Source organism: Cavia porcellus, unplaced genomic scaffold (genome assembly GCF_034190915.1).
Source record: "Cavia porcellus strain 051 isolate PalLab524CR breed Dunkin Hartley unplaced genomic scaffold, mCavPor4.1 scaffold_27, whole genome shotgun sequence".
Classification (NCBI taxonomy): Eukaryota; Metazoa; Chordata; class Mammalia; order Rodentia; family Caviidae; genus Cavia; species Cavia porcellus.
The window spans coordinates 52431463-52446150 of record NW_026947510.1 but is presented as its reverse complement, the minus strand read 5'-3'; the positions used below and the strand labels follow the sequence as shown (position 1 = coordinate 52446150).

Here is a 14688-nt window from a genome sequence, read left to right as displayed (position 1 = left end):
TTTGTGGATGAGAAGTTCGCTGAGTAGAGATCAGGAAAGACTTTCCAGTAAGAGAGCTTAGTATGGTAACAGTCAGCACGAAATGACATGACTTGGGAATTTTGCTAAGCTGGACAAGAAGGAATATTGGGGACTGGGCGGGGTGAGACCTAACGAGACAGAGACCAAGTTGCACAGAGCCCTGAGTGCCTGGTAAGGGGCTAGAATCTGGTCCTGGAGGTCTTGGAGACCCTTGATGGGTTGCAAACAGCAGCAGCTTGGCCTCCTTCCCTCCCTCCTGGCATTGCTAGGCAACCTGGGCTCCCAGCTGTGTCCACGCAGGTGGCTCCCTGCTGCCCTCAGCTCCCCCATCTCACGGCCACGCCCCTCTCTCCTCCCGCCCCTCGTGTTCTGCAGGGGCCGTGAGGGCCTCGAGCATCTTCCCCATCCTGAGCGTGATTCTGCTGTTCATGGGCGGCCTCTGCATCGCGGCCAGCGAGTTCTACAAGACTCGTCACAACATCATCCTGAGCGCTGGCATCTTCTTCGTGTCTGCAGGTAAAGCCAGAGCACTGCACGAGCTGGGGTGCAGGCCACAGTGTGGGGAGGGAGCCCGTAAGATGAGGTGACAGGAGGCTCAGGCTGGGGTCCCCCCCTGAACCCCTACCGAGTGACTCACACCCTCCACCTCCCTCCCATCAACTAGAGAAAGGTCAGCCCCTGGGGTCCCCTCAGTGGGTGAGGAAGCTCCACACTGGAAACCACAGGTACCCGCCCCTCGCCATCCCAGCTGGCGGCCCCTCTGACGGGTGTGTGAGCCCATTTACACGGCACAGCACACTTGCCACAGATGCCACAAAAGCAGCAGGAACTGTAGCATGAGCCATTGAGTAGAACTGACCGGCAGCGTAGGGGCACCTGCCACACCCGGGCACCAAGAGCAGGCATTGGAATCCTCTAATGTAATCCATTGCGTGAGGCCACCATCGGCCCAGCTTAGAGGGGGAACCCCAGCGGGGCTAACTTGTCAGCAGCTTTGAGCCTCAGCAGCCTGGGTCCAGCAGCCAGGCTTCAGCCCTGATGCCCCAGCGTCAGATCTGTGTGCCCCCTGAGCAGCTCCTTTACCTCTCTGTGCTTCTGTGTCCTCATGAAGCACTTAGCAGGGAAGGCGGATAGTAAGTGCTCAGTAAACAATATCCGCAGTTGCATTATTACTAGTACAGCGGGACAGAGTCGCTCTGCTCTCCTGTCTACATCTGACCGCCACAGCTATCTCTGTGTGGCATGATAAAATATTAAGGCGGAGCCCAGGGGTCTTCTAGCCCAGTGCCTCTGTCCAGGCAATCCGTCCAGCTGTCCCAGCCTTGCACGCTGGCTAGTGGGACCATCCCGGGAGGACCAACCCCTCCTCTCTGCTCTTCCCACCGCAGGTCTGAGTAACATCATTGGGATCATCGTGTACATATCTGCCAACGCAGGAGACCCCTCGAAGAGTGACTCGAAAAAGAACAGTTACTCCTACGGCTGGTCCTTCTACTTCGGGGCCCTGTCCTTCATCATCGCTGAGATGGTCGGGGTGCTGGCCGTGCATATGTTCATAGACCGGCACAAACAGCTGCGGGCCACGGCCCGCGCCACGGACTACCTCCAGGCCTCGGCCATCACCCGCATCCCCAGCTACCGCTATCGTTACCAGCGCCGCAGCCGCTCCAGCTCGCGCTCCACCGAGCCCTCTCACTCAAGGGACGCCTCGCCCGTGGGCATCAAGGGCTTCAACACCCTGCCGTCCACCGAGATCTCCATGTACACGCTCAGCAGGGACCCCCTGAAGGCTGCCACCACGCCCACCGCCACCTACAACTCCGACAGGGACAACAGCTTCCTCCAGGTCCACAACTGTATCCAGAAGGAGAACAAGGACTCTCTCCACTCCAACACAGCCAACCGCCGGACCACGCCCGTATGAAGACCGCCCCGGGGGGCTGGTGGCTGGTGGCCCCGGCGCCAGTGGGAGGGACCCTGGGCATGGCAGGAGGCGTGGCCCACGGGCAGGGACAGGGCTGCCCACGGGAGACCTTCCCAAAGCAAAAAACACACACACAGACACACACACAAAAACACAAAAAACAAAAAAAGAGAAAAACGTAACAAGTAAATTAAAAAAAATAAAAATAAAAACAAAATATAAGAGGAACAAACATGTAAACAACAGGCAATGTGGAAAAATATAAACGAAGGGAGACAAACTTTAAAACGAAGCAAAAGGGATTAAAAAATTAACAATAGAAAATAAATCTAAAAGAAAATGCATGACTTCCCATGTACCATTATTTTAACATTTAATAAAAACCAATTTAAATGAAAACCATAAAAGGGAACCAAGATAATATTAAAACAAAAAGAAAAAAAAAAGAAAAAAAATACGAAAAGGAACGGAAAGGGAGAGGGGTGCCCTTTGCTTTTAATTAGGGTTTTATGTTACCTTTTTGTTTGTTCACTTGGTTGTTTAATTGTGGGGAAAGTTTAAAAACTAACAGTATTAAAGCATTCTGTTCCCTTTAACCCAGTGAGCCCCGCCTCTCTGGGGGGTGGGGGTGGAGGCAGGAGCCTGTGTCACTGCCAGGCCCCTGGGACCCCTGGGAGGCCCCCCAGCCGGCTCCCCCCAGTACTGAGGCACCTGTAGGCCTCCGGGTGGCCTGGGTCCTCGGTCCCTCCTGTCCGTTCGGTGCCTGGAGGGTACACGTGGGGCTCCCCGCCCCTGGTTCCCAGTCCTTAATGGTCCTAACCCACTGTGATGACTTCCTAGGCCTTGAGGAAAGGGAGGGGGAAGGGATGGCTGCCGTGGGCTTACAGAGATGCCGGACACCCCGGAATCCTCAGGGTGAGCCTTTGGGGGTCACCATCCCCAAGCTCCTGTCCTTGGGGTCAGGAGACACCCACCCCTCCCTGGGAGAGGGACTGTAAAGGGGCTCTCCCTCCTCACCCCTCACCACAGGGCCACCTGATGACCCTGGGGTGATGGTGGACCCCCAGACTCATAGGCCCCCCAGTCCTCCTGGGACAGGGGCTCTTTGACCCTTTGGGGGTCGTTGGATTCACTGACGCCCCTCTCTGGGCCCAGGATCCAACAATGACGTTGCAAAAAGGTTTCTTTTTACAAAAGAAAAAGGAAAACAAGTGGTGATTTTTTTTTAATAAAAAAACCACAGATTATAAATAAATGTAAATATATAATAAGTGGATTTACTTGCAAGAAAATCAGATAGTATTTTTCTTTTAATTCTTTTCCAGCTTTAAACTGTGAAAAAAAAACACAAAACAATAGGGTGGGGTGGGGGGGCTTTAAAATTTAGCAGGGAACTTGTAAAGACAAAACAGAAAACAAATATACAAATCCATTTAAAACCAAACAAGACAGATGGAGAGAGGCGAGCTGGGCTTCGAGCCAGAGGAAGAGGAATAGGCCCCAGCCAGCTGCAGGGAGCCTTCTAGAAAGATCGCTTCCTTCTACCCAGAAGGTGCTGCTGATGTGGGGAGAGGAGACCACACGACACCCACAGCCACATGCCGTCCACGCAGCCCAGCGCTGTGACAGCTCCAGGGACGACCCCGCTGTACTACCCACCCCACGCCCTGCCGGGTGCCCAGCTCAGAAAAACCGACTCCTGCCATCCAGAGCCACGGGCACCAGCACCACAAGGCCACCCCAGCCTTTATGGCCCATGTGCCCCTCCCCACAACACCGCTATACACACGCACGTGCACACACACACACGCAGACCAAGCTCACCCGCATGGCGAGGGCACCGGCTGGAGCCCAGGCCTGGATTCTGCATTTCCTCACTGTGTGGCCTCCCTGGGCCTCCATGTCCCCCCGGGTACATGTACAGGCTGACCCAGATGTGCCCTCTGAAGGACCGGTCTTGTTCTAAAATCTGCCACCTGCACAGGGAAAAATGCCCGGGATGACCGAATCAGTTGCCACCGAGCTCCCGTGACATGGAGAACAATTCCAAATCACCGGTTGGCCTCCCCACCCCTCCCCCATGCACAGACACATACACACGCACACATACATGTGCACACACACACATCTCCCACATGGCTCCTCACTGTGCTCCCCAGCCCCTGACCCCACATTCAGTGTCAAAGCAAAAATACACACACGTGAGCTAATGTTTCCTGCCATTCAGACACAGAGGGCAAAGACGCAGAGGTCCCCAAAGCCACTCTTCATGTGTGTCTCCTTTCTCTAATGCCATGGCCCCATCACAGAATGAAGGAGGCTCCCCAGGACCCTCCAGAGCCTTTTGGCTGGGGAGGTGGGGAGGTGTCAAAAAAAAAGATCCTTCAAAATTTTCAAGAAAGGCTCCTCTCTCTTTCTCTCTCTGTCTCTCTCTCTCTCTCTCTCTCTCTCTCTCTCTGGAGCTCAGAATTAAAGTTTTCAAGGAAAGCTTCTCTCTCTCTCTCTCTCTCTCTCTCTCTCTCTCTTTCTGGAGCTCAGAATTTTAGCTGTGCATAGTCCTAGGGGAGCACCTGCTCCCCAAAGTTAAACTACAGCAAGGAGCACACTGGATTCTCCCCTTTCTTCTCCAGAGTGACCAGGACCAGTTCAGACTAAAAACTCCCAGCTAGAAATTTCCCACCAGCTTGCATATGATCCAGTCCCAGCCGACGAGGCCACATCACCCGCAGCCGCTTATCTCCCTGGGTTTGCCACCATCCACCCCTGGCCCGTCCTGAGTTTTCCCAAGCTGAGCTTTCTGGGGCTCCAAAGGGTGGCTGGCAAGGCTGCTTGAACATGTGCACTGTGTCGTCTTCAGGAGAGGGAAGCTGTCTCCCCAGGCTAGCAGGAGCCACACAGCTCAGGCCCAGACGTGCAGGGGAGGCCACAGGGCCCAGGGCTCAGAGGTGGGGCTGGTGAAGCCGTGGTGGTCACCGAGACTGGTCATCTCTCTGACTGGGCAGAAATGACCAGCTCTCCCCAACCACCAGCTGCACCCCATCACCACCCCCAGACACCAAACCAGGTGGAGGCCTAGTAAGAAGGGAAAAGCCGGAGCAGAAGCCTGTTTGCTTGTCCCACAGGAAGGCTGGTCTTGTTCTGGGGCTCTGACATTTGGACCTGGCTGGGAGGCCTGGGGCCTGAGTCCACTTAGAGAAGACCAGGGGGCGTGGGTGACACCAGCGTGACAAGGAAAGGACAAGGGGGCCAGGAGGAAGAAGCTGGGATGTGCCTGCTGGGGCACTGCCCTTCAGGGTAGACGACTGCTCGTGTCCAGCTCCAATCAGTTCAAGAAATCAACCTCCATTTTATTTTCTTGGTGGTTCCTTTATTTTTTTTTCAGACTGTTACAGAAAAAATTTTAAAAAGCAGAAAACAAAACAAAAAATACAAAACAAAAAAAATCCTGGTACATGAAATAAAGATTTTTTTTTATAGCTTGGTCCACACGTTGGTGAATTTCTTTAAGTACTTTTCCAGCTCCTTGCATCTTGTTTAAAGCAATAAGGTCACAGATTCTGAGAGTTGGGACACAGGAAGCTTAGATGCTCTTCAGTAGGGTGGGAGCTCCCCAGCTCACAGGTTCCCTTTTAAATAGCCCTTACCTGTACTTGCATGCCCCCAGGGATGGGAGGCTCATCCTTTTCCAGGGAAGCACTGGCGGGTGCTAGGCAGCAGCCATTGGCAAAGTCTCCTCAAACCCACACTTACTTTCATGCTCCAGCAACACCAAGCAAATCCCTCTTCTTTTCAGCCCCTCAGATCTTGGAAGACAGAGAATGTGATGTCCTAAAAGTTTCTCTTTTAGAATAAACCAGCCCCTTGCAACATCTCAACCACAAACGGGTTCCATTCTCCCCAGGAAAGAGTGCAGACTGCAAGGACAAGGCTCTGGGGCTCCCTGTAGAGGGGTCCTCCTCAGAGGGGACCACGGAATGGCAAAAGAATGGGAAGCATCTCGCAGGGGCCCCGGGGGACTCTCTCCACCTGAACAGATGGGAAAGACGAAGACGGAGGACACGGCCCTTGATGCTGGACAAAGGGCCCGTGAAGGCAGCTAAGGGCCAGACAAAGAAATGGGAGGCTGAGGCAGGAGGATCACAAGTTTGAGCCCAGCTTGGGCAGTTTAACAAAGCCTCGCCTCAAAATAAAGAACTATACAAAGGGGCTGGACATATAGCTCAGGGCGAAGGCCTTGGGTTTGAGCTTCAAACTGAAAAGAAAAAAGAAATAAGCCACCAATGTCCAGGCCTGGTCAGGCAAACTGCCAGGGTGAGCTATTTGAAGGAGGGCTATAAACACTTCTAAAAATACACTGAACGCATTTTACTTAGTTTACTTTAACTTTAAAAATCTGTCACAACACGTGGTAGCTCACGGCTGCCATCCCAGTACTTGGGAAACTGAAGCAGGAGGATCACCGCAAATCCACGGTCAACGTGGGCTACGTAGTCAGGTCCAGGCCAGCCTGACTACAGGGAGACCCTGGCGCAAAAGGAAAAAAAACTAAACTAAAAAACTGCACACCAAAAAGGACGGAGGAAAGCAGGTATTTTGAACTCCAACTGAGACAAGGAACAAATTTAAAAAATCGCTGTTAGCAAATGCATCTCTTGCCTCCTCTCGCACATCCCCGTGCCACCCTCCCGCCACCTCTCCAGATGCATTGGACACATTGTCCTTGACCCAGAAGGCCGGACAGAGACTCCCAGCAGAAGCCAAGGCCAACGAAAGGGGAGGAGAAAGCTTGTTTACAAGGCACCCCGAGGACGCGGGGTTCTGAGAAAAGAGCTACACGTGGCCCCCTGACCTTTACTGTCACCTACCAAAAAGGCAAAGAGACCTCATTCCCCACAGGCTGGGTTTTGCAGGTTGTTTTAGTATTGTCATTTGGAGAGCCAACAGAGCGACCTAGGAGAAGCATCTGAGGTACCACGCATCACCTAGCTGGGGGCTGCCAGGAAGCCGCGGAGTCACCATCCAGTCCCCTGCAGGGCCAGGGCTGCCCTCTGAGGTCTAGGGCCAGAGACTCGGGGAGAGAGCTAAGCCAAAGGTCAGCCCCGGGCCCCAAGGGAGGAGGAAGCCAGTGGGAGACCGCGCACACGCAGACTCAGAGGTCGGAGGACTGTGTGCCTGTGTGCACACGGGGACCCAGAGAAGACCAGTTCAGCACCGAGCCCTGTCCATTCCACCTCAGTCACTGGAGGCCGTGGTGACAGCACCCCCACAGGTGATCAGGAGCATCTCTCCAGGCTCCCCGCAACAGCTGCAGGAGCGGGGCCAGAGCACCTGTGGAGGCTCTTAGATCTGAAGTCTAAATATACAGCTTCGGACGCACCAAACTGGCACACTTAACAACGTGTTCTCTCCGCTGTCCTGACCGCTGTCTTCGTTCCAACTGAAAAGGTAGGCTCAAATTTAGAAACCTCAGCCTCCTCTGAATTCTGCCCCTCGTCGTGACCACAGGGGACAAGGCCATCTTGGTGCCCCAACCCCAGTTTCTAGCCCCCAACCTGCCATGCGAGTGGGCATCTCTAGCAAGGTGGTACACATGCTCACCGGCACCTCCACGCTCCCCAGCTCAGCCACTCCCTGGCCCACCCTCAGGCCAGTCACCCTCAGGACCTCGATGGCAGTGACCTTGGAAGATGGCTGGGAGGACCCTTGGGCAGAAACCTAGACAGCAGACAGCAAAGAAGGATCCAGATTTGGGTGTGGGGCCCAAGGTGAAGCGGTCCCCTGAGCCTGGGATGGTCCAAGGAGGGCCAGAACAGGGTCCCCTAAGACCCAGGGCCATCATAAAGGCCCTGTCACTGTCTCGCATCAGCCCAGCCACTCAAGCTTCTGAACATAGAAGTCAACACTCAGAGCTCAGGCCACTGGCTCACAGAGGGGCAGGGAAGAGATGGAGAGGCCCAGGAGCCGGCAAGCTCTTCATGGAAAGTCACGATCGGAAGCCAGAGAGGGCTAGTGGTTTGTCCAGACCTGCACAGCAGTTTGGCTTCAGGCCAGCTGGGGGCCCACAGCCTCTTGATCTTCATCTCCCAGCCCTTGTGTTTGCCTCTCCCAGCCCTCCTCCACCTTCTCCTCCCAGTCCTGCCACTGTCTCCCCTGCACACTCTCAGGGTAGCTGAAGGCCGAGGGCAGGTGGCCATGGTTATCTCGGGAGCCACCAGACCTGCCTAACAAGCAGCTCCAGCTCGGACGGTGACCAGCCAGTGCCTGCTGCTCTGGCGAGCACAGAGCTCTGCAGAACAGTGGCTGCTGGCCACCCCGGTGTAGACTCCTCTGCAGGGAACTTGATCCTGGCTCACGGGTCCTTCCTCAGCTTCGAGTTCAGGGGTGTCACGTAGGCAGCTGGTAGTGGTCAGGTGGGCAACAGCTGCGAATCGGGGCTGGTTTCTCTAATGAAGAGCCATCAGTGAACATTTGCCAGCATTGCAGTGCCTAAACTCACAAGGAAAAGTGTGCACAGGGGCTCACTATGCCCCCCAGGGATACAGTGTTTGTCCATACCCACAGTGTGTGTGCACACTTGCACATCCATGCACATGGCCCTGTTGTGCACACATGCAGACCCACACACACATACACACACACACACACACACACACACATCTGGAATTAGAGCCACCCATACAGCCACAGCTATTCAGTTGCTCAAGTGAGCATTTACAAGCCGCATCCCTGTCACCAAGCCTTGCCCTCATTCCCCAGGACACAGGACAGCAAGAACCTGGGCTGCCCTGCAGGACACTGAGGCATGGACGGGTGACAGAGACTAGCTGACAAGGACTGTGACAGTGCCTTGGCAAGGACAGGAGGAAGCACACCCCTAAGTGGGCTCCCCACGCTGCACCCCTCATCCACGCCTGCTGCACTTAATCAAGCAGATACACCCTGCATCAAAATCAAAGACATTCACTCACAGCGCATGCGCCTTGTGCCCAGGGTGTGCATGAGGGTGCAGGTGTGCACTGATTCCTTCACACCCCACAAAGGAAGAGAGTGCTGGGTCAGCTGGTGGGATGAAGAGCCCAAGGTGACAGGAAGCTGGGTTCCTCTCTTGGTTGCTAGCGTTCAACACGGAGAAGGGAACACCGCAGGAGCAGGGCTCTGAGATGACACCAGGGAGACACAGAGGCCACATCCCTTCCTGGATAAGGGGGGCAGTGTACCTTCCTGTCCCTTTCCTTTGGGAGGTCAGAGGTCACACCCCTCACACTAGCTCAGATCTCAAAATGTCCTGCAGAGCTGAGCCACCAACCTCAGGCAGGAGGGAGCAGCACAGGGAAAGTGCAGGATTTGAATGAAACCACAATTTCTTTGGGCCGTTCTCTTGGCCCCGTGGCATAGTTGTGAAAACCTGCCCTCATCAGGCCCGTTTATCTCTCTTGCCACCGAACAACAGGGACTCATTGGGAACCTACCCTGTGCCGGGCCCTGCAGACTGTACATTACTACAGCTTTGTTAAGCCGTTATTATTGTTCCCTTTCCTCAGACGCAGGCAGAGGCTCCAAGGCTCAGCCTGGGTGAGACAGTGACTCTGGAGCCGCCTTGCCAGGGTTTGGATCCTGCCTCTACCACTGAGTGGCAGTGGGATTTGAGACAAGTAATCCAAGCATCGGCCAGCTGGCCTGTGAGAGGACAAGAAGAGTGACTGTCGGTAACAGATGAATCAGACACACTGGCGTGGGGCCAGGACCACGCTGCCCGGGACGCAGGCGCCCAGAGAGGAGCACTTCCTCCCTGACCAGGTGCTGAGTGACCACCGTGGTCACAGGACCAAACTGTGCTCAGGATGGGATCGAGCTGCTCCCCATGACTCCGTCCTGTCCCTGTCATTGGGACACATGCACACACGCAGAGACTCCCCAGGCACCCAGAGGAAACAGCGAGCAGGGAGAAGGGAAGGCAGCTGGGGCAGCAGAGAGCTCGCTGGGCATGGGCAAGGCCCTTGGTTTGATCCCAGCACTAAAACAAGACGGGGCAGGGGGTATTCTCCCCGGCAGGCCTGGAAGGCGTGGGAGGGGACGGGGATGCCAGGGTTCCCTGCGTGGTTCTGACTGCGAAAGTCCTGAGGGCTGAGGCTTAGACCGTGTCCACCTTGTCCCTTGGCTCTGTCCCAGCCTGGACTCCAGCCACAGAGGCCCCAGTAGCTCTTGGAGACCCTGAGGGTTCCGATGAGGTGACTCATTCATTCATTCATTCATTCAGTCCTTGTGACAGGCCATTCACTGTGTTCAGTGTTGGTGGTGACAGCAAGCAGGACAGACATGGTCCCTGTCCCTACAGCTCATGTCCTGGAGGAAAAGCAGGAAATTAGCAAGGGAAGGACCACGTAACTATGTAATTGTAGGAGATCATTTCAAAAGTAGCAGGATGGGTCTCTTAGGTGATGTGAATAAAAACAACCCACATTGTGAGATCTCGCATAATTCTGGGGCTCCCAGGTGGCTCTCCTGTCCACGTGATGGTGGCCGGGGCTGTGATATCCAGGGCTCAGCAGGGCTGGAAAAACCTGGCTGACCACGGCATGGGCGGGAAGCAATGCCAGGACTGCTGACCTGGGCACCTCCTTTTCTCCCCACGTGGCCCCTCCGTGTGACAGGGGCCTCTCCCAGGGTGCTGCATGGGATCCGAGAGAGTGCCGGCCATCTGCAGCCACCCTGGAAGTCTCCACACATCCCTTTGGGTGGAGCAAGTCCTAAGACCCAGACCACCGCCAGGGGACCAGAGGCTCTCTGGATGGATGGCAGTATCAGCCCCGTGTCCATTAGGGGTAGGGACACTGGGAGACGTCTCTGAAAACACTTGTCATAGCCCCAAAGATAAAGCAGTCAGGGATCGAGAGATGCCTTGAGCTAGGGACTCTCAGCTGAGATTCAAAGGTAAGGAAAAGAATCCAAGCAAGAGCAGGAGAAGGGAACTCTGGGAAAAAAGAACACCATGTGCCTCTTTTCCTGAGGCTGGCTCAAGAGCAGATCTAAAAGATGACCCAAGTGGTTATCCTGGTCAGCAAGAGGACAAGTGACAAGGTGAGAGGGAAAAGGTGGGCAGGCCTTCAGTTTACCTTCTAAGTGCAAAAGGGCCATTGACCCAGACATGGGAGAGGAAATCGTCACGAGCTGTCCATGCAAATTCCCAAGCCAGGGCCAGAGATTTAGCTCAGTGGTGTAAGCACCTGCCTGGCAAGTGCAAGGTTGTAAGTTCAATCCCCAGTACAAAAATTCCCAAACCAGAACCCTAACCTGAGCCCAAGCCAGGGCAGGGACAGGAACAGCCCTTTCCTTAAATTCACAGTGTAACCTGAATTATTTACTTGCGATTTGAGATCGTCCCTTTTCTACTCAATTCAACCTCCCCATATCCCACTCCGCCCATGGGGGGAGCGGCTCATGTAAATGAAAAGGCTGTTAAAGGTTGGAAAGGAAACACGCAGTGAGACAAAAGGTCCGAGTTTCCTGGCAAGCAAGGCCAAAGGGAAGCATCATCAACTCTGTAGCTTGTAGCTTTCCCCATCAATGTCAACACTTCTGGTGCTCTGGCGAAGAAAATATTCTTCTTGAGCTCACGCTCTCCAAGGAAGGAAGAAATCACATGTGAGACAGAAATTAACATCAACCCGGGGTCAGAACCACAGGACTGAACAGCTCTCAGAGCCAAGGATGACGGCACACACCTGTGACCCCAGCACTCAGGAAGGAGAGGCAGGACACTGGCCATGAGTTTCAGCCAGCCTGGGCTACACAGTGAATTCAAGAGCAGCCTGAACTGCACAGTGAACCTGTCTCAAAAAGAAAAAACAACACAAAACAAAAAACAAGGACACTGGAGCTCAGAGACGTTAAGCTATGTACCAGGTTACACAGCAGGACTATGGTGTGTCTGGGGCAACAGCCTGGCGGTTCACTGGTTCCAGAGCTCAGCCCGCCACAGTGGTCTCCTCGCCTGGTCTCTGCTTTCACTTTGTAATTCTCCAGTCTATGGAGAGTTTAGAGCTGAAGGGAAGCTCCGCCCCCAAAGCCCAAACCCCGCCCCTTGACTCGCCACCCTCTCCCCTCCTCCCCACCCTCCTCTCTCTGCTTGTCTTAGCTCAGTGGTGCAGAGGTCATAAATACAGGGCGGCCTGCAGAGCCAGTGGCTCCTCCTGAAGTGACCAGCAAGCGGTGAACGGAGGTGAGGCTCAAAGTGGCCATGCAGGACAGGGAGGTCTCGTCCCACCAGCTCCTTGACAGCAGCCACAGCTCCACTGTCCCTTGCTTGGCACATAGCAAAACCAGTAACCTCACAAGCTGAATCCAACTAAACTGAACTGAACTGGAGATGAAATGAACTGAGCTGAGCTGAACTGCAGGATGCATAGATAGATGGATGGATAGACAAACAGATGGACAGCTACATGGATTTGTGGACTTTAAAAGGATAGATGGAACCAGGCTTGGTGGCACATTCCTGGAATCCTAACATGCTAGGAATTCGAGGCAGGAGAATCATAAACTTGAGCCCAGCGTGAGCAACTTAGCACCTTAGTGAGTTCCTTTTTGAAAAGAAAGGAAGGAAGGGAGGGCGCTTGGGATGTAGCTCAGCACAAAGCCCCTGAGTTCAATCCCTAGTACCAGAAAAATCAACGGATGGAGGGATGGATGGAGGGAGGGATGGATGGAAGGTAAGACGAATGGATTCTTGGTTAGATAAATGGACAAATGAATGGATGTTGGATGATAGCACAGACGGATGGCAGGGGACTTGGTGACCACAGCTGAATGAGAATTCCGGTAAGTGAAGGCACAGAGAAATGTCTAGGATGTTTGGGAAACACTAAGGAAGTCGGTGTGACCCAGGCCAGGGAGAAGTGGGAAAAGCGGGGACACACTGCGGCCGGGGAAAGGTACATGCGTGCTCTGTGGGTGGCTCTGGGGAGGGAGGAGTTAACAGCAGGATGGCTCCCTGGCCAGCTGCGACCAGGGTGACACTGACAGATTACAGCGTGTCCTCGCACTAATAACACTGCGGTGTCCTCCTCCTGCTGCTCCCAGCCAGCGCCAACACGGTGGATCAATACCAACGGGCACACACTGGAAATCTTCAGCTGACTCCCGGCGAGGCTGGGGCCCCAGAGATCAGCACACTGCCAGGGTGGGGGTCTCCTCACCTTGTCACCCCTGTCCCACAGCAGGGCCGGGCAAGGACAGGCCTCTCCTGAAGTTTGCGGGGTAAGAGTCCCCCTCCTGGCCAAGGCACGGCAGCCTCTCTTTCCACGCCGCAGAGACACAAGAGCCTCGACCTCCCCCTGCAGCCCAGCCTGCTCCGGGGATTACAGTCCTCTCCCCTGTTCGGAGTTAATCCTGCCTCTGTTATTTGTCCTTCACTCTGTTCCGTGGTGGGTTCCTGTTCCCAAGCCACCGCTCTTTCCCTCTCTCAAACCTGGTCTTTTGGGGTGCTGCACTCCACCTCCCAACGGCTGATCTGAGGCGTGGGGAGGTTAAGAAACTGTGAGAGTCACGTATCCACACAGTGCCAGAGCCGGGCTTGAACCCAGACCCTCGGGCTTCCGCTGCCCACTTCCTGCCCAAGGGCACGGCTTTAATGTTTCTTCCTCTTGGCCTCACACGAGTCCTGGGAGGACTCAGCAGGCCCGCAGTGTCCCACTCCCAAGGGAACCAGAGGGACTTGCCCAAGGTCACTGGAACTGAGGGGCGACACAGATCCGGCGCTCAACTTGCCCCACACGAGCATGGGCTCCAAATCTGCTTCTGACAGCAGAACGCAGGGCTCCTTGAAGACGCTGGGTCTGGGCCCTGGGCAGGGAAAAGGCAAAAGGAGGCCACAAAAGCCTCTTGTTCTCCTAAGGAGCCCAAAATCGATTATCGGCTCCAACGCTGATCTCATGCCTCGGGGTCCAACTGCACAGGGCCATGTGTGTGCCAGAAAAAACAGGAGGACATCAGAGAACGGACTCGTTATTTTGAAAACTGGTTTCAAATAGAGGAGGTGAGAAGCAAGCAAAATAATGTCTATCACATTTTATCACATGTCCTACATCGCATGTGACCTCATATGGGACACATAGGCACCTCGCCCTGCCTGGGAAGGCACTTCCTGTGGCCATGTGTCACACACAGCCCTGGGGACCTGGGGGAGGGGTTCTCATCCCAGCCCGGCCTCCATCTCCCCTCCCGTCCCTGAGGTGCGCACTGTGCCACCCGCCAGCCAGCCCAGTCCCAGCCCATGGTGTGCGGCCCTCCGGCCCGAACTGCTCCCCGAGTCACCACCAGCTCCTTCACCCAAACGTCCCCACAGCAGCCCACAGAGCTCTGTTTCCTGCCTTGTCCCTGCTCGGACCCTTCCAGTCCCCACTGGCCCGGACCCAGTCTCCACCATCAGCCCCGAGGTCCATCCTCCACCATCGTGCATGTGTGCACAGGGAGCCCCAGGCACCCACAGCCCCACACAGCCTCCCAACCCTGCCGCCCGTGCCATAACTCGCCCACCTCAAATCATAACTTACTGGTAACACTTCAAGCTCACCAAAAGTTCAGGACGGAAGTATCTGCGGGCTGTGACCCGTGCACTGTCCCTTCTTCCCTTTCAAGCCTGTCCCTGCAAAGAACATGGCTAGCAGGAAACAGGTGACACTGCAAGAGTGATCACTGGGGCTCGGAGTGGTCACATCAGAGAGGGCATCTGCGCTGGGCACCTC

General features: G+C 54.9%; 1 protein-coding gene across 2 annotated transcripts in view; it reads left to right on the top strand.

Annotated features, from left to right (window-relative positions):
- Cacng2 (calcium voltage-gated channel auxiliary subunit gamma 2) overlaps positions 1–5421 on the top strand; it is a 105789-nt gene extending 100368 nt beyond the window's left edge. For both annotated transcript variants that reach the window (XM_023565318.2, XM_003470463.5), the window contains 2 exons: positions 397–537; positions 1410–5421. In XM_023565318.2, the coding sequence (XP_023421086.1) occupies positions 397–537; positions 1410–1945 (677 nt within the window). In that variant the 3' untranslated portion in view covers positions 1946–5421. The remainder of the gene's footprint in view (positions 1–396; positions 538–1409) is intronic.
- The last annotated feature ends 9267 nt before the right edge of the window (positions 5422–14688 follow it).